This window comes from Heteronotia binoei, chromosome 13, assembly GCF_032191835.1.
Source record: "Heteronotia binoei isolate CCM8104 ecotype False Entrance Well chromosome 13, APGP_CSIRO_Hbin_v1, whole genome shotgun sequence".
Classification (NCBI taxonomy): Eukaryota; Metazoa; Chordata; class Lepidosauria; order Squamata; family Gekkonidae; genus Heteronotia; species Heteronotia binoei.
In genome coordinates this window covers 50,717,664-50,743,540 of record NC_083235.1, presented here as the reverse complement: position 1 = coordinate 50,743,540, position 25,877 = coordinate 50,717,664, and the positions used below count along the sequence as shown (strand labels likewise).

The 25,877-nt window shown below is 41.2% G+C and overlaps 1 protein-coding gene across 3 annotated transcripts in view; it reads left to right on the top strand.

The window, feature by feature from the left end:
* WIPI1 (WD repeat domain, phosphoinositide interacting 1) overlaps positions 1-25,877 on the top strand; it is a 56,883-nt gene that overhangs the window by 20,588 nt on the left and 10,418 nt on the right. For all 3 annotated transcript variants that reach the window (XM_060253085.1, XM_060253084.1, XM_060253086.1), the window contains exons 3-9: positions 4,401-4,570; positions 12,980-13,076; positions 17,917-18,014; positions 18,915-19,007; positions 20,387-20,457; positions 22,582-22,689; positions 24,880-25,044. In XM_060253085.1, coding sequence (XP_060109068.1) covers positions 4,401-4,570; positions 12,980-13,076; positions 17,917-18,014; positions 18,915-19,007; positions 20,387-20,457; positions 22,582-22,689; positions 24,880-25,044 — 802 coding nt within the window. The remainder of the gene's footprint in view (positions 1-4,400; positions 4,571-12,979; positions 13,077-17,916; positions 18,015-18,914; positions 19,008-20,386; positions 20,458-22,581; positions 22,690-24,879; positions 25,045-25,877) is intronic.

Sequence of the window (25,877 nt, the reverse complement as noted above, 5' to 3'; positions counted from 1 at the left end):
GCGTTTGCAGATGATGTAATGTTTATAAATGAAAACCCAACTCAAGTTACACCAAAAAATAAAAGAATATGGTGAACTGGCAGGCTTTTATGTAAATAAAGAGAAAACAAAAATTTTGTGTAAAAATATGTCAAAGTCTAAACAGATGGAACTACAAAATTTGACAAATTGTGAGGTGGCCTCTAAAGTAAAGTATTAGGAGTAGAAATTACAACAAGAAACATTGACTTGTTTAAAAACAATTATGAAAAGCTTTGGCGGAAAATTGAAGTGGACTTACAAAAATGGAATAGGTTGAATTTGTATATCGGCAGTAAAAATGAATGTATTACCAAGAATAATGTTCTTGTTTCAAACAATACCAATAGTGAAAGAAGAGAAACAATTTTATAAATGGTGAAAGAAGAGAAACAATTTTATAAATGGCAGAGGAAACTTTCGGAATTCATATGGGCCGGCAAGAAACCAAGAATTAAGATGAAGATCCTGACAGACGCAAAAGAAAGGGGAAGATTCCAAGTACCGGATTTAAGACTATATCATGATGCAGTTTGTTTGGTGTGGATTAAGGATTGGATAGTGTTATTAAATAGAAAATTATTAACACTAGAAGGCCATGGGAAGGTTTTCGGTTGGCATGCATATTTGTGCTATGGGAAAAGTAAAATGGATGGGTTTTTCTCACACCATTATGTAAGAAGTAATTTGCTTAAAACTTGGTTGAAGTACCAAAAATATGGAGATGAGAGGAAACCGCTTTGGATTGTGCCAACGGAAGTAAGAAAATTATATTTTGATATTGAGGAAGAGAAATGATTACCATATAAACAATTGTTAAAAATACAAGGAGGCAAAGTAGAATTAAAATCAATGGAAGAACTGGATTATAAATTTAATTGGTTTCAATGGCTGCAGATTAAAAGTTTGCTGAAGCAGGATATTAGGAATGAAGGAATAAGACAAGAACAAACGGAAATGGAGAAAATGCTGTTTGGCGAGGACGTAAAGTTGATTTCAAGAGTGTATAAACTATTACTGAAATGGTCTACAGAGGAAGAAGTGGTAAAGTCTCAAATGATAAAGTGGGCAATTAATATAAAAAAGGAAATTCAGATGGAACAATGGGAATATTTATGGAAGAGCTCTATGAAAATATCGACATGAAATAACATAAAAGAAAATTGCTACAAAATGTTGTATAAATGGTATATGACACCAAAAAAACTGTCGAAAATAAACAATCAGTTGTCTGATAAATGTTGGAAATGTAAAAAACATGAAGGGTCCTTCTACCATATGTGGTGGACTTGTGAAATGGCTGTACAATATTGGCAAATGATCCAGCAAGAAATGTCAAAGATTTGGGGATATAATGTGAAGAAGGCACCAGAAACTTTTTTGCTGGGATTACAAATAGAAAATTTTCCGAAACAAGACAGAACATTACTTTGGTACATGCTTTCAGCTGCATGGACATTGTATGCGCAGTTGTGGAAGCAAAATAAAATTCCAGAAAAATGGGACTGGGTTATGAAAACTATGCACTGGAGTGAAATGGACAAATTAACAAGAACATTAAAGGAATTTGATATGGAAAAATTTAATAATAAATGGCGAAAATTTCAGAACTAAGTGGAAGAACATTGGAGAGTGAAAGGACACTTGGTGATATTTGATAATGGATAACTTGTTTAAAGTAAAGTAATATTAGCTATTTTTAATTTACTGAGATAAGAATTATAGTTAAAATGAGAGTATGAGAATATATCTTGTTCTTTCTTAAAGGATTACAGTAAGATAGATAATATGACTTAATTTAGTATTATATTGGATTTTTAATCAAATGAGGTAGTAACCATAAAGAAATATAAGTTCCTTTCCCCCCTTCTTTTTAAACAGTTTCTTAAAATGCTATATTACCTTTATTGTTTGTTATATTGTAAGGAACACCGGGGAAGTCTTGAAAATGGGGATGGGGAGGTGGAAAAGGTGATGCAACATATTGATTTTTATTTGAGGAAAGTAATTAAAATAGTGATATAATATGTTGTAGAATAATAAAAAATTGTTTTTTTTAAAAAAAGATTTAATGATTACAAGGAACCGTGAACAGACCAAGACATGACAGATACCAGCAATCCATATCCCACTGTAGATCAAATTAAACATAAACTGTAGATGTACCCGTCTTTGTTCAGAGGGCACACAAAGAAGCACAATCACTTTCTGCTATTTTATTCTAGAAAATTATTCATGCTGACACCAAACAAAAGGTAGAAATCCCACCTGTATGTTGGCTACCTGTGGGGATTGTATAGGAGAGTATTCTTCCTGCCTTCCTTGGGCTGCACTCTAGATTATATAATCTGATTCTAGCTTCTTCCCTTGCTAACCATTGACCTAGATCTTTCAGGATAAAGGCAGTTCTGCTTCCTTGAATATTTCTGAGGAGGATGTTTTCCTACAATCCAGCATATCTGTAATTGAGGGGCAAGCTGTCCTAGCCTTGTTATCTTGAACAGACAATACATTTTTAAATGCAGAAATCGAAGGGATAAAACTCACTAGTGGCATAAGAAAAACCCTGCTGGATCAGACCAAAGGTCCAGCATCCCATTCGTCACAGTTGCTTCTGGAAGGCAAAAGCCATGTGTGTGTGTGTTGCCTTCAGCAACTAGTATTTAGGGGTACATTGCCTAACAGTCAGGATGGTTAAATAGAACCTGTAATAGCTACTGATGACTTTATCATTCACAATTTTGTTTCATTCCCATTTAAAAGAATCTAAGCTAATGGCCATCACTGCATCCCCATGGTACAGAGTCCCATAAGTTAATTGTGCATTATGTGAATAGGGTATAATTCTATTCAGGATTGTATCAAGAATCTTTTGTTTGTGTGTGTACAGAGTTTAAGGACCTTCAGCCTTTTCTCCCTTCCCTCAGTAATTTTGGTTGTCCTTTTCTGTGACTCTTCCAGCTCTACTATATTTATATTGAGAAAGGGTGGCCAGACTGTATGCAGTATTCCAAACCTGGCCACACCATAAATCTACACAAAAGCTTCAATTGTACTCATTCTGTTTCCTAGTAATTCCTTGCATAGAAGTTGCCTTTTCTGCTACTGCTGCATTTTAAGTTGACATTTTCACTTAGCTATTCATCATGACCCAGTGATCTGTCCTGATCTGTTTCTTCTGGTTTAGATCCCATCAGTATTTATGTAATGGGATTTTTTCCCACCACTGTGCATTGCTTTACCTGAAATTACATTAGATCTAATTTGTCACATTATTACTTAGACTGGAGAGATCATTTTGGTGCTCTTCACAAAACTTGACTGCAGACTTTTCGTTTCCAGTTCCAGATCATTTATAAACAAATTAAATTACATCAGACCTAGCACAGACTCCTGAACAAAAATGAATTCCAGTGGTGGACCCATTGGATTGTGCTGTCCCTGTACTGAAGAAAGCTCTTGATACATATAATTCAGACAATGCAAATGGATGGCACCTAGGCTATGCACAAGGTATCATCATCTATGTATCATTCCTGTGCTGAAAACCCTGAACTGGCTGCCTGTCTGTTATCAGGCACAATTTGAAGGCCAGTTACTTACCTTTAAGGCCCAAAGGTTTGGGGATGGGATATCTAGAAGAATAGAATAGAAGAATTGCAGATTTATACCCCGCCCTTCTCTCTGAATCAGAGACTCAGAGCAGCTCACAATCTCCTGTATCTTCTCCCCCCACAACAGACACCCTGTGAGGTGGGTGGGACTGAGAGGACAACCTCTGCGAGAGCTATGTCTAACCCAAGGCCATGCCAGCAGGTGCAAGTGGAGGAGTGGGGAATCAAACCTGGTTCTCCCAGATAAGAGTCTGCGCACTTAACCACTACACCAAACTGGCTCTCCCAAACTGGCTTTAAACAAGTGTCTCCTCCAGTACTATCCAGTTTACCACTTGAGGTCTTCCTCTTAAGCACTGCTCTTTGTTTGCTCTTACAGAGCCTTTCATCCATACAGCTGTCAGCTGGCCATAACAGTGATATTTTAACCTCAATACCTGTTATGGGAAGGGGAATGTGCTCTGCTTAAGAACAAAAGCTCCATTAGATTTTGTCATCTATGGATTAATAGCTGCAGAAGGGATGGCTTTTACAAAGTTTTTGTATGATGGATATTGCAGAATGAGGTTGATAAAAGACACGTCATTAACCCCTGCCTGCTTTGGCAGAGTGCCCAGACCATTGCAGGGCCAACATGAAGCTCTGTCAAGTGTGGCTAATCTTTGAAAAAGCCAAACATTAACATTTCAGCATTTTCAGTAAGAACAATGCATGTGCAATGTTTTTCTTCCTTTTGAAAACTGTCATTTATATTTATTTGCTGACCAGATGAAATCCCAGATGTTTACATTGTGGAGCGCCTCTTTTCTAGCAGTCTGGTGGTGGTGGTGAGTCACACAAAGCCTCGGCAAATGAATGTCTACCACTTCAAGAAAGGGACAGAAATCTGCAACTACAGCTATTCTAGTAACATTCTCTCTATCCGGCTCAATCGGCAGGTAAGTGGCCAAGTTCTTCCTAAGATGTATTGTATGTCCTGAATACTCTTGCTTACACTGGTTAAATGTCAGGTTTGCTGTGTTGCTTTTAGAAGAACCGAGTCTCTCACATTGCAAGAAGCTACCCAGCCTTTTACATTAAGCACATAAGAGCAGCTACCATGCTGGATCTGGCCAATGGCCCACCTAGTCCAGTAGCCTGTTCCACATGGTGATCAACCTGATGGCCACAGAAGGCTCACAAGGAGAGCCTAAAAACCAAAGCTTTCCCATGTTGTCCCCTAGGACTAGTATCAGATGAATGCTATCTTTGAACAAAGGAAGTTCCATTCAGTCATTGTAGAGAAAAGCCACTGACTGGACCTATCATCTTAATTTGTCCAATTCCCTTTTAAAGCCATTGTTACGTCCAGTCACAATGAATTCTACAAATTAGTTACTCTTTTGATTGAAGCATTACCTGTTTTTGTCTGTCATCAGTCTACTGCATGTCATCTTCATTGGGTGTGTATGCGTTCTAGTATGATGAGACAGGAATTTCTTCTACTTACCTACTTTCCTCTATACTATGATAAGCCTCCATCATGTCCCTCACTTCGTTATCTTCTTTCTAAGATCCAAAAACCCCCAAACTCCTTAACTTTGCCTTGTAGGGAAGATATGTCAGCTCCTTGGTCATTTTGACTATCCTTTTAAAGCACCATTTCTATTGCAACAATTTTATTTTTGAGATGGGGTGACCAGAACTGTACACAGTATTCCCCATATGGCTCCACCATAGATCTGTGCATGGGCATTAGGTACTGACTGTCTTGTTTTCAGGTTTTTTCCTGTATAATAATCCCTAACACATCTTTTCCTTTTTCAGCACTGCCACAGATTGAGCAAACATTTTGGTCACAGTGATCCAACACTTTTTTGTTTATTAGTCACTGCTATCAGGCCCCATCTGTGTATATTTAAATTTAGGATTTTTTGCCCTAGTGTGCATCTGTTTACACTTACCAATACTGAAATGCATTTGCCATGCAGTTGGCTGCTCAACCATTTTGGAAGGATTGTGTTGGAGTTCCTTTCAACTCCACTTTGGTTCTCATCATCATTGTTGGTCTCCCTGATTCCAGTTAGCTATGAACAAAAACAGCAGTGTGCTTCTGTCATTATGGATTTAAATCTCTTTTCTGGGAAGCGTTTCCTAGTATTTGACATGGATGTATGAAAATATAGTGAAGTTACCCCAAAGTATTCATTCAGCTTTTTTTAAAGTTGGAGCACACCAGAGCGCCGCTCCAGCTGGGTTGGCCAGGGCTCTGGCTGGCCAAGGCTCCGGCTAGCCCAACGCATTCCAAACTAGCTCATTATGCTGCATTCACCACTCCGCCTTTGCTTGCATATCTCCTTGGTTCAAGTTGGCTTTTGTTAATCTAAGTACCCTGAGTCAGGAGTCTATAGCTTTGCCTGTTTTTAACAATACTTATAAAGTTTCTTCCACAACCTTCCTCACTACCTTTCAGGAATTACGGGGGCAAATAGGGACAAATATGACAGAATAGGATAGCAAAAGGCAAATATTTTGTCAGACAGGAAATTGATGCCCTCATCGAAGTTAGGACGCCTGGGTCCTTGGTTCTGGAGTCCTGTGGGCTCGGATGGAGGTAAAGAGTGGCCAAGATGAACCTGGAGCTGCTTGGTATGTCAGGTTGTACATCTAATGCTTGCTCTCAGTGCTTTGCAAGTGTGGGGTTGAGGTGGGATCAGCCTGGGAAAGGGGTGGTGGATGAAGTGGGGTGTGGTTGAGGAGGGGTCCAAGAGTGGGGACAATGTGGGAGGTGGAGTGGTTGAGGAGGGGTCCATGAGCAGTGTCATCTATCCTCTAAATCTTAGCAGAGGAACAGGAGGGACTCCTCTGCTGATTCTCTCCTGGGAGGGTTGCTCATAGACCATCAGACTCTTCTTTATTCATACAGAAGTATCCTGTGGGGTCCTGGGAAGGAGCTCTTGGCCCTCTGCTTTGCTTCTATACATTATGTCAAAACGGCCAGCCTCTTCATCACCGATGCAGGATTGGCAAATGATCAAAATGTAGGTAGAAATGCTAAGCAGGGCTACTCCAAAGTAAGTCCCATGTTATTCAGTGGGCTTACTCCCAGGACTGTGGCCATGTGATTGCAGCCTTAGGCTCACCAAAGGAATACTGTGTTGGGGAGAGCTGTATTTTTCTTTTCCATTTTGCTGCCCTTATCTAGGTACAAGATTTAGATCGCTTTCAACAAATATAAATGGTAATCATAAAACATTTTGAAATACAAGTGAATTCTAAAAAGTCTTTGTGCTGTTGCTTGGGCTGCCACCACTGTCTTTTTCTTCATCCATCCAGTCCTTTTCACCACTTCCTCCTCCTAACTGCAAGGCAGCTTCCCCATCTAGTGCTTCCAGCCGCCCTGCTGTTTCTCACCTAATAGCAGATCAAGATGGGTAGCCCTGTTGGTCTGTCTATAACAGTAGAAAAGGGCAAGAATCCAGTAGCACTTTTCTAGTCCGGGTAGTGGGGGAATTTCACCATGAGATTAATTAATATTTTAAATTAATATTTCTAAAACGTTTTTTAGAATAAATTGTAGGCTGCAGTTGTATCCACAGTTTCATACAGTGGAATATATCACAGTAAACATCTCTGGGATCAGGTTGTTACTGTGTTGATTTAAAAAAAAAAATCTTTTGATTTCCATAGGTATTAGAGATATTGTTGCAGTTTTTGAGAAGTCCTTTGTATTCTTCCTTCACCATTGTATAAATTTGATAAGCATCACAGCAGCATTTTGAACAATTATTTAATGAGGTGGAGATTAAATTGAAACAAATTGAGCCTGTGTCTGTTGCAAAAATGTCCTTACCTGAGGCTGGTTGACACTGTGTGGAAGATTTATTTCTAGCATGTTCACCACATGGTAAGTGTCCTGTTTGAAGAGACAGACAGGGTACATTGTATACACACAGCAGGAGGCCACAGTTAGCGGGCAGCTCCTTGGTGATGTCAGGGGGTGTGGCTTAATATGCAAACGAGCTCCTGCTGGGCTTTTTCTGTCTGTTATGCATGGGTGTGGACAACCTTATCTCAGCTACAGCCTTGCAGGCTACCCCTATTAGGCTGCATGTTTCCTGTGTCATCCTCTTCAGCTCCCCTTTTGTATAATGTGTTATTACCACTTGACGGCATATCCTAGGATATTTGGCAGGGATGTGTGGCAACAGTAATTTGTTTAGTTTTCTCTCAGTTTTTACAGTAAAAATGTACCAAAATTATGACTGTCGCAGTTAAAATAAGAACAGAGTTTTTGTGTAAATGTTTGTTTTCCTCAGTTGGATTCTTTAGTGGAAAATCTGAGCTTGAAAATGAAAAAAATATATATTTTTAACGAGTTTCTGAAGCCTTGTGTTCTAGGAACAATTAGTTGCACATGTTGGCAAAACTGGATTTTTGTTTCCAGCTGGTGAAAGGCCTAATTGGTGAACAGCAGAACTCTAAAAACAAGATGGTGAATATAACCATAGGACCTGCTAATAATATCCTAATCTGTTCACATCTCAGGTCAGGGTAGGAGTGGAGTGCTTCAAGACCATGTGCTGACTGGCTTTTGTACAAAATGTCTCATCCAGAGAGCTTTTGTTTTCAGGGACTGAGAGTCCCATTTTAGTGGTTTGAATTGCTCCAGGACAATGGCTTCAGTTTCTCCTTGTTTCTACTGCTGGTGAGAGATGCTGGATTCAGAGAGGCCTGTGCAAATGAAAATAAAGAACTGGCTTGCTGGATCAGACCAAAGGTCTTCCTAGTTCAGCATTTAGTTTCCAATGGCAGCAAACTGTACCTTAAGCTTATATACATAGTGTATGGAAGATTTGTTTGCACGCCTTTAAAAGACACAGTGAAAATGGACCTGGTGTGTAGATAAAGGTGGCAATGCCAGTGAAATAACTATGGTTTTCAGCTCCCAGGTCCCATCTCAGCAGTGGTTCCTCTGCTTTGAGGGGTTCAAAACCACACTCCAAAACAGGGATTGTCATACAGTAGCATTCTGGTTTTGGGGCAAACTCTATGGTTTTGAAGGCAAAAATGATAGTTTTGCCCCCAAAACCAGATCATCATGTTCAATGTTGCCCACCCCCAAACTGCCCCCAACCCCCCTCCTGCAACAACAAGGGGACCTGGAAACCCTGGAAATAAGTAGGGCTACGACAGGTTGTCTGAATCAAACACAAAAGGTTAGGGATAAGACAGTAATTGAGATGGATTAACATCTTGCAGAGGGAAATAGCTGAAAGGTGATAAGAACAGAGTTCAATAATGGGAATTACTATTTTCTATTAAAATAACTACTAACGATTTTTTAAAAATTAAACTAATAGCAGGCTTGAAAAGGCCAGGAAGGAGCTCGTTTTATGTGTGGAACTCATTGTCATAGGAAGCTGAGAAAGCTATAATATGTGATTGCATTTCCCCCTTTTTTCCTTTGAAGAAAATTCAAAGTCAGCAAAGATGTCTTCTAGACAGTACTTTTTAATTCTCGAAATATCAGATTAATGTGAATTCTTTTTGTTTCCCTGACATTAAATATGGGGTACTGGAAAATGCTTGTTAAGGGCTATTTGTTTGGAAGGCACTGCTGAAATGACTTGGTTTGATTTCTTGGCAATCCAGTGCTTGAGATATTACAGGGTTCCCCCCCCCCCCCCCAAAATGCAGGGTTTTCATTTCCTTAAAGAACCCTTTATCTCAAGTCATATTTACTTTACTTTATTTGAAGATAAAATTTCAGGCCTGGATTTTAGAATCAGTTGTTTAAAAACTGTATTTAAGCAAATGTTTGCATCTTTCATGAGGAACTGAGGCTCCAGAGGTTATGATGATATACTGGCCAGCTCTCCAGGAAAGATCTTAGCTGTTTCATTTCTCTTTCCTTTTTTACCTGCCACATAAACAGCTCCTTCTGAGGTGACATTTCCATTGGCAAAGGTAGATTGGCATCAGCAAGTAAAGACTATGCCCTTTCCTGTCCTGGTGCAGAGTACACTGGCAGCATGCTGGAGTTGATGTCTTGTTCCTGGTTCCGGTGTACAAAGCTGCATAATCAAAGAAACAGTCTTCATATTTGCATTGTAAGACTCTTTGCCTTTGGTTTTCATGGACCTTAGCATTCATCCATCTGGGCTGCAAGAGGCATGAATGGGAGCTCAGCTTTCCAGCCAGTCCAATAAAAGATAATGTTGGCTAAATTAGGTGTCATATTTTCTCTTTTTTGCCAAGAGAAAGTCTTTTATTTTTTTGAGCTATTTCTATTTCCAGTCACTGAAGCATCCAGGGTATGTGCCTTATATCTTGCTTTATGCTACCTAGGACTTTAGTGTCTGTGTTCCCTTTCCCAAGCAGTTAGAGGTTCAGGGCAGCCTTTATGAACTTCTTGTCTTTTTAGAGAAGAGAAAAATCTGAGAATCTGTTTATGAATGTATAGGTAGAACAGGTGCTGTGGGGCTGGAGCAGCAAGCACACACAATTACACCAGTTGTCCATCCCCTAAATCCCAGCCATTCTGTAGGCATCCTAGCAGTTTCTCCCAAAATTGGGGCTGACTTTTAGGAGGAACTTTGGCCCATCAAGGGCTGCTACAGTGTGCCACTAGCATCACTGATTATTCTTAGGACACTTGGTGTGCTGGGTACTGTATCAAACACGTTTTGTAATATTAGAACTGCACTCCTAAATCTACAAGCTGAAAACCTTATGTGCAAATGAGACTGAGTGTCTTCTTACTGAAATATTATTTCCCCTTCTTTGGGTATATTTTCATTGGAACCCGGAAAGTTAAGTGTGCAATTGTGCCCTACCATGGAAATAGGTTACTGTTTTGCTTGCATAATTTCCCATTATAAAATCATAGAGGAAGTGAGTGAAGGATTGCTTTTCTGGTCTGAGCCTCTATCTTACTCCTGCATATTCTATGCAGGGGTGTCAAACATATGGACTGTGGGCTGGAACCAGCCTGTTAAGGACTCATATCAGGCCCATGAGCAACTGGCTCTCTCCTGTTTCCTTTTCCAGGGCTGTTGCTGCATCACAGCTTGCTTTCACACCTCTCTCTCAGTTGTGAGGGGAGAGATAAAAATACAAGCCGCCTCCCCTCCATTGATTGAGGTTTCTTCTGCATCTTTCTGACTGAGATGGAAAGAAAGGAAGGGGGAGAAAGGGAGGGGGAGGGAAAGATAGATAGATAGATAGATAGATAGATAGATAGATAGATAGATAGATAGATAGATAAATTTATTGTCATTGTTCTCAACAAAAAGAGAGCAACGAAATGAGGTGCTCTTCCACAAAACATACCAACACATCAAACACACTTATTCATATTCATACCATTTATACCAGAAAGAGAGAGAAAGAACAGTGTTTGAGTTCAGTGGCACTTTTAAGCCCAACAGAGTTTTATTCAAGGTATAAGCTTTTGTGTACATGCACACTTATTCAAAGAGAGGGAAAGACAAACACAATTTACATTGTTTTCTTTGAACCCTGATCACATACAAGCATTGTTGAAAGAAAGGAAGGGAGTGTGAGAGGCATGCCTTGAGATAAGGGAAAAGTGGAATTAAAATGAAATTATTTTGGCTTATTCTGAAAAGTTTTTTTAAAGATTAGATTTCCTTGTATCTATCTGGGATTTACAGTGGAATCCTGAGGAGAGTTACTCCAGTCTAAGCCAATTGAAATGAATGGGCTTAGACTGGAGTAACTCACTTTAGGATTGCACTGTTATTTCCTTTCAAAAAGATCTTAACTAGGAATTACAACAGTTGGATTGGATTCCATTGTTTAAGGACTGGAAGTAGATGGCTGAGTATTTAAAAATACATTTATGGTTCCATATGTTCCAGTTCAAAATGTCTCCTGCTCTCCCCGCCCACCTCACTGGGTACCTTTGTTCACACTAACCCCCCCCCCCTTTGCTTTTAAAACTGTTTCATTATCATCACTAGCACTGAGTGCATTTTGCCGAGTCTCAAATTACTTAGACAGATTCCCTCTCCAGTTCTAACAGATGAAGAAAAAAGAAACTTAACACTGCAGCTTGCAATCTTTATTTGTGGAAAGGAGCAAGAGTTCAGTAGCACCTTAAGGACTAACAAAATTTGTGGCAGGGCATGAGCTTTTGCAAGTCACTGTTCACTTCTTCAGATACAACTAGAATGTGAGTCTATTTGTCCTTATATCTTGGAGAGTGGAGTAATTTCAGATGCCAAATGATAATGCAGACATTGTTAATGAGACAGAAAACAGGTCTTAATTCAGTCCAGGAGGATGCATTGTCTTGCACTTCATTATCAGTTGCAATTCAGCTGTTTTTCTAATCTCTTTTTAAAATCCCTTTGTAAGAAAACTGTTATTTTTACATCAGCAAGTGAAGGTCCTGGTTTTAATATTCTCCCACTGTTTTTTGAATGTTGTGGTTTCTGATATAAGACTTACGGTATATCCTTTTATTCTTTGCATCCTCCTGGACTAAATCCTCTTGGACCAAACTGAGACCTAGGTTTCCTGTCTCATTACTAATTCTGATATCGCCACACCTACTACCCCTCTGCATATCACATCTAATCCAGTCAAGCCTGCTGTTGTCATACATCTGCTGTTGCCATTCAGCATCTGAAATCACCTTCATAAAGTTTTTATCTCTTGTACCTGGTATTACATTTTATGGAACACATGGCCAGGTCCAGCAAAGTGACATTTATATCAGATCCATCCCTCATAACAAATGAGTTTGACACCTCTGTTCTACAGCAAAACAACACTGAATCCAGCTTCAGATCTGAATTTTAAACCATTTGTGTTGTGTGCCATTTTCAAAGTTAAACTCAAGGGAAAGGACTTCAGAGGCTTTGTTCAGTTGCTTTCCCTTTAGATTGAGACCAATTCCCCACTCACCTTGTTCCAGTCTCGTTGCTGCTTTTCCCATGGCGCTTCTGCTGGATTCTGCACAAGCTGCCCCAGGGCAGCGAGTTGTCCTGCCTCTTTTCAAGTTTCCTCCAAGCCAGGCAGAAACCAGTTTTCAGAGGATCCTGCCTGTTGTGGAGGGAACATGAAGAAAGGCAGAGCAACTTGTCCCGTAGCAGCTTGTGTGGAATCCAGCAGAAGTGCTGCAGGAAAAGGAGCAATGATACCGGAACAAGGTGAGTGGGGAATTGGTCTGAGTCTTCAGGAGGTAAAGTGTCACCCTTCTCTTTCCATGAGGTATTTGATGCTTTCCCCAGCCAGTCTTCTGAAACTCAGGTGCAAATAGTACATGCTGATGGGCTCTTGGAATGTGGGTCTTTTCCCATTCTTGAGCAACAAATTTGGTTTGTTTGTTCTTACAGAGACTGATAGTTTGCCTGGAGGAATCTATTTATATTCATAACATTAAGGACATGAAGCTGCTGAAAACAATCCTGGACACCCCTCTGAACACAAAAGGTAAGGGTCAAAGTTCACCAGAGGAAGAAGTTGAGAGGAATGTCCCTAGTAAAGGAGATCTGAATGCTCACTGGAAGGGTTATATGACAAGAAGGGACCTCTCCCCAGTTCTGCAGTGTCAGTGTGTAAAATGTGAGTCTTTTAAAGGACAAGATCCTCAGGGTACAGTCTTTTAATGGAGAGCACTTCCTCTCACTTTTTAAAAATGTCCAGAGAAGAGGGCTCCTGCAGCTTTCTGCTTCTAAATTTTCCTTTCCTCTCAATCAGTAAACAGGTATGTAACTCATGTAAACAGACAACCAGCGTAAGAGATATTTAGGGCAAGTTAAATTTCAAATAAATGGTGTTCCTCAAGTTGTTTTAATAGGGTTGATTTTTTAAAAAGAAAGCTTATCATTTCCAGTTAACATGCCCCTAGCCAGCTAAATGAGAGTGTGTCTTTTTTGTATCCTTCTCTGCTCCAAATATTATGTCAGATGAGAATAATTTAAGACCATTCTGCCAATGGAAACCCTGGCATCAGTACCTGGCTTGGACTCTCTTGTCTGTGCCTTGAAGTACAGTGCTTGCTCTGCCTCACCAGCTTCACCTCAGTCAATTCAGAACTTTTTTTTTTTACTTCCTTAAAATCTTGCTTAGGCATAATTATTGCCATTGAGAAGGCTTGCTTCTTTACTTGTTGTGCTATCAATGAGAGTATAGCTGGCTTTTCTTTGATAGCATCAGAAGAGCAGACTCTAACTTGATCAAAATGGAAATTAAGTCTTTCTGGTCCCAGCTAGAACAGTAGTCATACAGGCCATCTTGGTGAGCAGGACTTGACTGACAAGTTGCCACAGAAGCTGAACCAAATAAGGCTTATCTTTTTCCAAGCACTTCCTACCTTGACTCAGGTTACAGTTCATGTGCAGCAATGAATTGTCTGCTTGGGTCTTGGGAAGCCATTCTTGGTCTCCAGACTGACCTGCTTCAGGCTCTTAACAGATGGTCTCTGGATGTGGATTAAGCTCATTGAAAGCTTTGGATGTGATTAATTTTTTTTTAAATCCTCCACTACAAAAATATAAACATCCATTGGGCATGGCTTCCTTCTGTCTTAAACGAACTACTGTTTTGGTTCAGAACTAGTAACAGAATGGAACCATGCTTAATAAGGAGGCTTTGGCATGATGATCCTCATTTTTTTCACTGAGGGCTGATTATCTGCAGGCCAGTCTTATTTGCTATTGTTTGGAATTAAAATCTATTGTTTTTCATGGGGATGACTTGGCATCTTTTCATCCTGATCCTCTACTTGCTTACTCAGATGAAAATCTATTGTTTAGGGCCAGACGGCATATGATGGTAGCATAACCATGTCATCAGTCATGGCTTTGTTTTCAGTCACATATAAAATGGAGAGAGGGAGTTTATGAGATGCAAAATGCCAGAAGGAGAACGTAGCAGAAGATGTGGAACTTTTCAGTTCAGCATGTCCCCTGAAGCCTGCCCTGAAGCTTTGATGCCTGAAATGGGTAATATAATTTGTACAGTTTACTTCTCAGTTATGTCACTCCTGTTTTTCCATATCAAAAATGGATACAGGCCTGAGTAGGGGAAATTTTTCAGGATCAGTGGAACATTAGAATACATGAAGGGCAAATGTACAACGATGCGGCACAAGAGCTGTGTCAAAAGGAGCTCCTAAACTCTGAACAGAAAACTTGTCCAATGCTGTGTATGTTCTCAATTATTTTTGTTTCTCTCTCTCTCTCGCACACGCACATGCTCTGTTGCTTGCAACTTCTACTTCTCCACATTAAGAAACAAAAATATGCTGCATAGAAGTACCCAGAAAACAGTCAAAGCCACGTGATTTTATAAATGTCTGAAAAGCTTAACCATATTATGCCACCTGTGAACTTCAGAGGAGATCTCAGGAATGGTAGGATCTGGTATAGTGGTTGCAGTGCTAATCCAGGAGTGAAACAATCTCGGCTTCAAAACCACAAGTGGCCAGAAAGCTTGCCAGGCGATCTTTCACAGCAACCTTTTAAGATGATAGAAGGATTCAAACAACACACATAACCCTAAGTAACCTGAAGAAAAGATGGAATAAAACTGTGGTCAGATTTCATGCTTGGAGCTGCCCCTTCCACAAGTGCAAATATATGAATCTTTGGTAATTGGGGCGGGAGGGGGCTTCTATTACATGCTCTTTAGAAACATGCATAAGAAAGCTGAAACAAACCTTGAGGAAACAGAAGCATAAGATCCTTGCTCTCTCACCTCACAGGTTTGTTTAGGATAAAAAATATCAAATGTTCTTGGGGAACAGGGCAGCACACGCTATCTCTATCTGTATCATTCTCTGCTGTGGCAGATCATAGCAGTGCACAATAAATTCATCATTCTTGACCCCAACTTGGTGTATCTTTCATCTCAGGAAAACTTCAAGTGGGACATGTGTACACTTGTCAGGAAAGTGGTAGCTGTACTTGGATTAAATAGAGCCAACAGATCTCTCCCTTTGTGTGTATGTTTAGTTTAGACTAGATTGTACTGTACTGATACTGACAGGTCACTCTGCTCTTGCAACAAAGGCTCTTCCAGCTGGTCTGTCTTTCACAACCCATTCATGGCTTTTCAGTGCCCTGAAGCTCGATCAAATTGAGAGCTAGTTTGGTGTAGTGGTTAAGTGTGCGGACTCTTATCTGGGAGAACCGGGTTTGATTCCCCACTCCTCCACTTGCAGCTGCTGGAATGGCCTTGGGTCAACTATAGTTTTCATAGTTGTCCTTGAAAGAGCAGCTGCTGTAAGAGCTCTCTCAGCTCCACCTACCTCACAGGGTGTCTGTTGTGGGGGTGGGGGAAGGTAAAGGAGATTGTGACGCTCTGAGGTTCAGCGTATAGGGTGGGATATAAATCCAATATCTTCAGTATGGCTGCCTCCCCATGATGTTGCTGCTCTCTTTGTCTCTCATTCTGTTATATGAGGCGTCTTTATACTTCAACCCATTTGCTTTCAGTCAACCCCACTGATGATTCTTTTAGAGTACTCCACAATAAGATGAGCAAAATTTAGAAGCCTTGATCACTGAAGATTACTTTTAAGTTGGTCCAAATGTAGCATTTTCCCTGCTTTGCATCTCCCATGTTTTTGGGCCAGTAGTGCAATTGCCACTGAGCGGTGCTTTGAAAATATTATATTCTTGGCCCAGTGCCAGCTGAAAGCACTGTTTAGTGATGGCAAACAGGCTGTACTTGTCCAAGCACATGACATCCCCTCACCTATGATGGGACTGTTGTGACATTTGTACACATTAATAGCCTTACACTTGTAAGAGATGTTTGCCATTAGATCAACAGCTAGGAGGGACGGTGGCTCAGTGATAGAACATCTGCTTGGTAAGCAGAAGGTCCCAGGTTCAATCCCTGGCATCTCCAGGGTCCAGGCAAGTAGGTGTGAAAAACCTCAGCTTGAGACCCTGGGGAGCCCCTGCCAGTCTGAGTAGACAATACTGACTTTGATGGACCGTGGGTCTGATTCAGTATAAGGCAGCTTCATGTGTTCACTCTCAGTAGCTGTGCCCCAAGAATAAAAAGAATAGCCATTGATTTGGTGTCGATCCACTTCCAGGTGGCAAGGGTTCCACCCAGAGGCTTGTGCTTTTGTGGGACCACTGGCTTGCCACTCCAGGTTTCCCCAGCAGGTGGGATGGGGGTGGGGTTCATTGGCAGACAGAGGGGTCACACGATGCATTTGGATCCTGTGCCTGTGCTCCATCTGCGAACAATAAAGTCGTGGCCTGTTTTATTCCAGTTCGATTCTTGGTGTGTTTATTAACTCCCCTTCCTTTCTTCCACTTAAACAGATCCTAGCTGCCCTTAAGACCACAAATCTTATCTCTGCTCTTTCAGTAATGTTTACATCAAGTTCTTACTGGTAATCCTTGGAGAACTCTGGTAGTGTGCTTTAGGGAGCCCTCTGTTTCAATGGTTCTCAAACCTTTTTTTTTAAAGGCTCTCATCGGTTGAAGTTTCCTTTATTTGGGATGCACTTCTTGTTTTTACCAGTGTGTTTAGATGTCAGATAACATTCTCCATAAATCTCATACTCTCCAAACACATCCCCTTAAAGCTTTCGTACTCTACTAGGTTTTGATGTAATGAAGACTTCATGCGCAGTTTTGGCAGTTGCAAGTCATCTTTGACCTTGTGATAAACTTTGTGTTAGCAGTACCCTGTATCTGTTCAGAAATCTGTGGCTTCCGGGCTAGTGATGGTAATGCAATGCTTACCACATGGTTGGCATTGTGATTACAGACAAGCAAAAAGCCTTTTGAAGAGTTACTGTCTAGTTTTTGGTTGTCAGTTTCTATCTATCAAGTTACAGAGACAATCACAGATCACTTCTTAGCAAGGCGCAAGAGCTCTCCCTGTATCACATAGCCAAATGAGCTCATTACGTTCTTGTATGCATTTTGCTTTGCGCATTGTGCATCAGACCATAAATCCTGTCTTGGCTGCAGCTTCAGGAGGCATCTCTCTTGCAATCTTCAAAACAGAGAAGTCTAATTGTTCTAAAAGCAGACATTATGATGTAATGGGTGGACTTGCATAATAAAAATACTACAGTAATGACAGTTCCTCTTCAGGAGTGAAGAATTAAAGCACCAGATGGAGCTTTACCATCTCTTACCTTTAGGTGTCACCAGAGTCAGAGAGATTTCCTTTTGCAAGTCCCCCACATGAGGCTGATCAGAAGTATGGAGCAGGTTGAACTTCTTTCCCAGCAGACACAGTACTTCAGCCACTGCCTTTAAGCTATGTCTGATAACGTCTTTCTCCCTTGTGCTAGGTTTATGTGCACTTTCTATCAACCATTCCAATTCGTACTTGGCCTACCCCGGTAGTACCACTGTCGGCGAGATTGCATTGTATGATGGCAACAATTTGGTAGGTACAGGAGTGACTTTTGAACCCTTAGATAAGTTTCTTTCGACAGCTCATTTTAGCAAGCCCTCAGTGCAGTTTGACTCTTGTTCTCACTGGCAGAGGAGCTAAAATGAGGCAGCACCAGACTTTTTTTTTTAAATGAAAGAGGAATGCCATATCTCTGGCACTTTTTGCTCTGTGGGTGTTAGTGGAATATGCCTTTTGCCAGCACTTCCAATGTGCTGCAGTCTGCTTTTAGACTGAGAACTGCGCAAGACTCATTTTAAGCCGCTCAGTGTTTTTTTTGTGTTATTGTTGGGGTCTCAATCAACAACTTTTATGGTGTTTTATCTTTTTATCGTGTTTAACATACAGAAGGCCCCAGGTTCAACCCTTTGCATCTCCAGTAAAAAGAATCAGGTAGTAGGTGATGACAAAGACTTTCATCAGTCCCTGGGGAGCTGCTGCCAGTCAGTGAGACTTTGGAAGGCCAGTGGTCTAAGTCAGTATAACAGATGCTTCATGTGTTGATGTGAATACAGACTGCCATGAGTAGAACAATATTTTGCGATGGCCCAAGAAAGTCACTTGCCAGACTTCATTACAACAATAACAGAGACTAGTGTCTTGGGTTTTCTGTGAAATATTATATTTGAGGGAACTCTGTTCTGGTGAAGCTTAAATGTCACCATAGAGGAAAAAGGAGGATGGAAGGCAATGGATGTGATAATGTGGAGTGTTTCCTGAATGTAAGACAAAGTAGAAGTTGGTTGAAAAAGACCAATGCAGTTGCTTAGAAAATAGTCCTATTATTAGTTCACACATGTTGAAGAAAAACAGAAATTCTGTCTCTTTATATCGTTCCATTGGTTCAGATAGTTTAAATAGGAATCCAAACTGTCTTTACTTTTTAACTTACAGAAAGATGTCTGCTTAATTCCTGCCCATGATGGTCCCCTTGCTGCCCTTGCTTTCAATTCCACAGGATCAAAACTAGCGAGTGCTTCTGAAAAAGTGAGTGCGTGGAATGGCTACTCCACGCAGTTTTTGCGTTATTTGGGGGGAGTGAGGCTTCAGACCCATTAATGTGTAACGTGTGAAGTAATGTAAGGACAGCCCTTTTGAGAAACTAGAACAGGAAAAAATAAGGACATGCAAATGACTGCTTTTGTTTCCCCCCCAACAATTTCACTTTTTTTGTTTCACTTGGGGTTTTTTTTGCATTTCCAGCTGTAACATCTTGTCTTCCATTCAGTTTGGCTGCAGTTTTCAGGGATTTAACTTGTCATCCAAGGAATCCTTCCTGCCAAATTTCAGACAAAAGAGACTCACTTTTATGGGCAATTAAATTCAAAAGGCATACTAGAAATAGAAGGTTCTGATTAATGATTGAATCCTTCCTGTAGGCCAATGCCGTTATCATGAGCTCTCCTGATTCTCCCTCCCCCTCTGTCTAATCACACTGTTTCACTTGGGTGGCTAACTGAATGCTTCCTGTTTTATTGAGAATTTGTTTGAAGGCACTAATATCTCCCACATGCTATGGTAATTGGATAAGTAGCTTCCTATATATTATATTGATTCATTTTTTAAAAAAAGTTTAACAAGTATTTAATTTATTTAAAAATTGGGGTTCTTTTCCCTATCTTTCTGAAATGTGGCAGGAGTGACCTAGGGGTAGAATCCTGGACTATATAGTCCCGATTGGATGGGAAGTAAAGATGCTATGAATGGAAATGTGTTTTCCATCAAAGCCAACAAAAATAAATAACAAATTAAAATGAATGGGAAGGGATTTGGACTCAAACTTTGTTCTGTTGCTTCAAGACCAACACAGATTCCCACTTGAATCTTTCTGTATCTTGCTGAACATAATAAGGAAACTGCCTGATCTTGTACATACACAGCTGGACTTCACTTCAGAGTACATTGGAACAGGTGCATGGTTGCATTTCTGTTCATGCTTACCTGGAAGTAACCTTCCATTGCAATCAGTGGGACTTGCTTCTCAGTAAACAAATTAGGCTTGAGTCACAAGGTCCCAATCCTAATATGACTTATAGATGAATCCTAAGTATGTTTACTTGAAACTAAGTCTTGCTGAATTCAGTAGAATTCTTTTGCTAGTAAATAGGCTTGAAGTAAGTTGTACTGAAATACATTGTTTCTGCATATTATGTACTGGACAGAGTGTTTTCTTTTGGTGGTGGGAGATCTTCATTCTGTTGTGCCTTGGCATTTAGAGGGGTCATCTGTGTGCTAACTTCAGTCTGTCTAAATTATTGTTGTGTGTTCTAAGCTCTTCCTTGAAAGCATCAAGGTGAACTGCTGCTGTGGATTAATTTGATTTGTTTGATGTGTAACTTTTTGTATCTTTACATATTTTCTTCCAGGGGACTGTCATTCGTGTGTTTTCCATCCCTGAAGGAGAAAAGCTCTATGAATTCAGGAGAGGGATGAAGAGGTCAGTATGCTGTTTTCTTCCTGTTGCAGGGATGCCACAGAGAGGATGGGTTTAGACACCCTTCCAAATGATTTCCAGGTTACAGGCTCTTGACATGTGGTTGCTGAAAATGATAGGGATGAAAGGAGAAGTGGGAAATCTTACTTCTCCCAATCTTGGTGGGTCTCTGATCCAGAGGTCCAGCTTGAGTGACATTGCATGTTAGCAGAGTTTCTGTTGTTTGCATGTGGGTTATTGCTGGCATGCTTGCCAATGATAGTGTTGGTGCAGGGCTTTGTGCTCACTCGGGCAGATTTCTTTCTGCATGCCTCCTGGCATGGCAGTGCCAAAGCCAGAGCACATCCAATGAGACCTGCCCTTGGAGGTCCAAGTACAGAAAGAGTAGAGAAGGTGAAGTGCTCTAGGGCTGCTGATCATGTCACTCTGCAAAAGCTCTAGAGAGACTTCGGAATTCTTTCCATATGCTGTTATTTTAAAGAAAGTAGGATTAGGGTGCTCTGACCTGGGTAGCCCAGGCTTTCCCGATCTTATCTGATCTCGGAAGCTAACCAGAGTCAGCCCTGGTTAGTATTTGGATGGGAGACCACCAAGGAAGTCCAGGATCATGATGTAGGCAGTGTCAAACTACCTCTGAAAGTCACTTGCCTTGAAAACCCTACAGGGTCACCATAAATCGGCTGTGACTTGGTGACGAAAAAAGGGGGGAGGGGGATTGGAAAAGTAGCCTTTAAGCATTCAGACATCAAGGCATATGCGTTCGTAAAGTTGCATGAAAGATGTAGACCTTGTTGCTGTCCACCAAGAAAGCTTCTTCTGAAGCTGAGATGGCCTCTTGATGCCCATGCTCAACAGTGATGGCTATGCTGCAGCCACAGCCTGAGCTAGATGACAGCTGTGTGCTAGGCACTTTTCAGGACAAACATTGCCACACAGCTTGTGTGCTTTGGCCGGAAAAAGCTCTCATTTGGCAGTCTGAAAATCTTCTAAGAACTGGGCATTCCTCATATTTGTGCTGTGTAAGAGAGAGTAAATATGAATTTCTTGTCAAAGCTTGGATTGTAGTTAAAATTTCCATGAATGGAAGGATTTTTGGGATCGTAGCAGATATATTTTTATTAATACTGTTACACAATAGCAATACATCAGCTGCAGGGGTTTTTTTAAAAGCCCTCGAGTGGGTGGGTCATGGGAAGGCAGAAGATGGAAAGTAATGTTGATGATGGTGGAACCAGCAGAATGTGCAGCTTACTAAATGATATACAAACATTACTTTGACTTCTGTCTTTATGCAAAGAAGGTATCAAACCAGGTTTGCGAAGATTGCAACCAAGTGGGGGGAAACCCAGAAAGTAGGCTAAAGAACAAAGTTTGAGTGGCACCTTTAAGACTTGCGTGCACACGAAAGCTCATACTTTGAATAAAACTTTGTTGGTCTTAAAGGGACCACCAGTCTCAAACTTCATTCTGTTGCTTCAGACCAACATAGCTGCCCACCAGAAAGTAGGCTATTAAGGGACAATGATGTGGGGATGTGCCAAATTGACTGCTCTGGTTTGGACACCGAACCACAGCAAAATCTTCCTGCAGAAGCAGCCAAAAGTTAGGTTTTATGTCCAGTGAGCACTTTTAATCTGCCAGTCATAAATAGAGGACTCAATTAATTATTGGATTAGAGAAATCAAATGACACAACAATAGTAATCCTTAGTAGTTATGAAGAGATTTTTCTAAGTACTCAAAACACTTCACTTGCGTTATCTGAGCAGTCCATACAGCATCTCTGGAAGGTAGGCCTGTATTACTAACCCCATATACTAAATGGGAGGGGGTCATGGCTGAGAACAGTGGCTTATGTAAGGAAGTTCAAAGACGAGTGAAATTTTGAATGTGACAGTTCATTCTCAACACCACTATGCCCTACTAGCCCTACATGGCACTTGCCCCTGTAGTATAGGCTGCAAAACCTGGTATGCCTGATGGAGTGAACAGCTCCTTTTGATGATTATAGTCTCTCATATAAACCTCTAAAATCTGCCTGTTTTTAACAGAACCTAGTACAGACTGGCCTCTTTAGTTTTGTTGCCATAACCAGTAGCCATAACAGCCTTTTTTTCTTGGCCTTTAGGTATGTGAATATCAGCTCTCTAGTGTTCAGCATGGATTCACAGTTCTTGTGTGCATCGAGCAACACTGAGACAGTGCACATCTTCAAGCTGGAACATCTCACAGACAGGTGAACAGAACTGCCTTGAATATGTGGTGAAGAGATTCACCAGCTTGTTATCATCTTGAACCTTTTTTTGTGATTCTGGCAGATAAATGCTTGTTGCTGCTTTAAAAATCTATCATCCATTCCACCTTTTCTAGTTTGTATTCCTAAACAAGTTTTGAACTCATTTCAGCTGCCTCAAGAACAGCCACTATCTATTCCTTACCAGTGTGTGTGACTCTGGATACAACCAACCAGGCTGCAGCTGGTGTCAGAGTTACTGTGGGAAATAGAAGGGAGGCCAGGAAGCTTCTCTCGCAAGCCAGCAGGAGAGTCTCATTGCAAGCAACCAGTCTGCCATTGGCCACAGAGTCTGAGCTGCTTGCTTATTGGAAACCTGTCTCTCATCTCTCCCAACATACAGCATTAGCCATGTTTCCCCCATTTGGCTGTATGTCACTCCCTGGTGAGCATTAGCTGTATGTTGGATTAATCTATCGCAGCTTGGCAGTAAGAGGTGGCTCTGGTCTCACCAGGGAGTGACATACAGCCAAATGGGGGAAACATGGCCTATGTATTTCTAAGCTGTCATTGCTGGAAGGTAGGATTTGGGTATTTGTGTGTCTGAGCTCAGTCCTATCCGGTAGGTGACTGCAAAGGACTGAGCCTATTGTATTGCTGGTAGCCTACGTGGCTTGGGATGTGAAGAATCAGAATGGTTATCTTCACAGAATTCTGTGAGTTGATCTCCTGCTTCATTTCATGTTCCTATCTCAAATTTTCTGACCATATTTGATTCTACTTTGTTTCCCATGTTTGCATTTCAGTTACCTCTGATTAACAGCACATCTTGTTTAGGTGTGTGATTAGTTTATTCACGGACACTTGCATAAAAGCTTTCAGTTTCTTTCTCTTCAGCATCTGTTAACGTGAATGATGGTTATGTTGATCTTTCTATTAAGTCTGAGTGATGCTATTCAATCAGACTTTGTATTAGAGCCCCTGATTGCTGGTGCTACATTTCACTTCACTTGGTTTACGTGTTTGTCGTTTCCCAAGTAAAATAGTCTGCAATTTTCTGATTAAAAATGTCCTAATCCAGTCCACATTAGTTCACTCACTTCCAAGATTGCAACATTTAAACATCCTATTTCTCATTTTATGATTTGGAGCTTGCCTTAACTTATATATCTCATGTTCTATGTTCCTGTTATATGTGTCAGCCGCTTTGGACTTTTTTTTAGCATCCATTCGTATTAACAACTTAACGTCCTCTCGACTGTAGTCCAGTTGCATCATTAAGAATAGAGATATTTGTACCTGTCACCTGCTTTTCCTCAGTAGCTGATTGAGTGCTACCTGACCTGGGGGCCCATCTTCCAGCACTTAATCTTTTTTTTCTTTTTGGTTTCATCATAGATAGAGCTTTTAAGGTATGAGATGAGAAGTGGTTTTCCATTGTATTCTTCTGTGCAGTGCTAATCATGGTTAGCTGAAATGTCACTGCCATTATCTGTGATAGATCCTCTGCCAGTGGCTGTTGATTCCTGAAGGGTGTATATGCATCTTAGGGTATGGATGCATCAACATGTGTCTCTTGATTCCTGAAGGGTATGGATGCATCTTAGTCTGATGTCTCAGCACTGACCGTTCTGCCTTGAATGACTATGCTAGGACTTTAGCCTCTTGATAGACTCCAAACTCCTTATGGCAGGGGTGGCCAACAGTAGCTCTCCAGATGTTTTTTTGCCTACAACTCCCATCAGCCCCAGCCAGCATGGCCACTGGCTGGGGCTGATGGGAGTTGTAGGCAAAAAACATCTGGAGAGCTACCGTTGGCCACCCCTGCTTATGATGTTGCTCTCAACTTTGCTGACACACACAAACCCCCTCACCATGTTAAGATGTGTATCCGAGAGGGATGTGTACATAGTACTTTCCATACATAGAGAAGACAAGTCGCTTCCCCGAGGTATTTACAGTCTAAATGTTGACTTTGTGGAAGGTACCAAAGGGAAACAAGGGAGGCAATAGGTACCAGAGGGAAATGAGGGCTGAAAAAAATGGGCAACAAGGTATGTATGTGAGCAAATGAAGTGGCATGTGTTTCAGCTTCATTTCAGTTAGGGATGAGAGCTTTGTTGCTGTTGTAGGGATGCTCTCTGCTGTAGCTCTCAGGTGGACTGTTGGTGACTGATACTTTGTCATTCGTAGCCGGCCAGAGGAACCCGCATCCTGGAGTGGCTACATGGGCAAGATGTTCATGGCTGCCACGAACTACCTCCCTTCTCAAGTGTCAGGCATGATGAGCCAGGACCGGGCCTTTGCCACCGTGCGCTTGAACTCCTCTGGACAAAGGAACATCTGTGTGCTCTCCACGTATGTAAGCTGTGGCTATAGCAATGGAGCAGCAACTTCTTTTACTTACGCAGAGGTCTCTTTAAACAGCACAGAAGAGAACCTCTTCAATGTTGCATTAAATATATCCTGGAAAGCTTTGCTGGGCTTTATGGGAAGAGCGATATACTCCAGATCTCTCCCTTCCTGTATCTCCTGCATGTTCACTTCCTCCATATTCCAGGAAACAACTAAAAACTGTCTATACAGGATATGATCAAAACACAATATAGAAGCTATTCTAATCTGCAACAGTTCTGTTTCATGTCCCACTGTAGTTTTTGATAGGTTTGCAAATGCAGTTCTGAAAGATTTGCAGAAGCGGTCTCAGCGTGGGGAATTAAGTATTTGAAGCTGGAGGGGAAAAAATTGTAAACTTGCAATATTGTCTCATTAGAGCTTTGCTGTCTAAGAGAGCCAGTTTGGTGTAGTGGTTAAGTGTGCGGACTCTTATCTGGGAGAACCGGGTTTGATTCCCCACTCCTCTTACACCTGCTGGAATGGCCTTGGGTCAGCCATAGCTCTGGCAGAGGTTGTACTTGAAAGGGCAGCTGCTGTGAAAGCCCTCTCCAGCCCCACCCACCTCACAGGGTGTCTGTTGTGGGGGAAGAAGGTAAAGGAGATTGTGAGCCGCTCTGAGACTCTTCGGAGTGGAGGGCGGGATATAAATCCAATATCTTCATCTTCTTCTTCTAACAGGAAGTAAGCTCAGGATTTTCTTAGCCTTGCTAGAAAGCCAGCAGACACAGGTAGTGGCTTACATCCTGTGGAACACCGTTATGGTCAGCAGGGATTTTCATCAGCAGAATGGACCT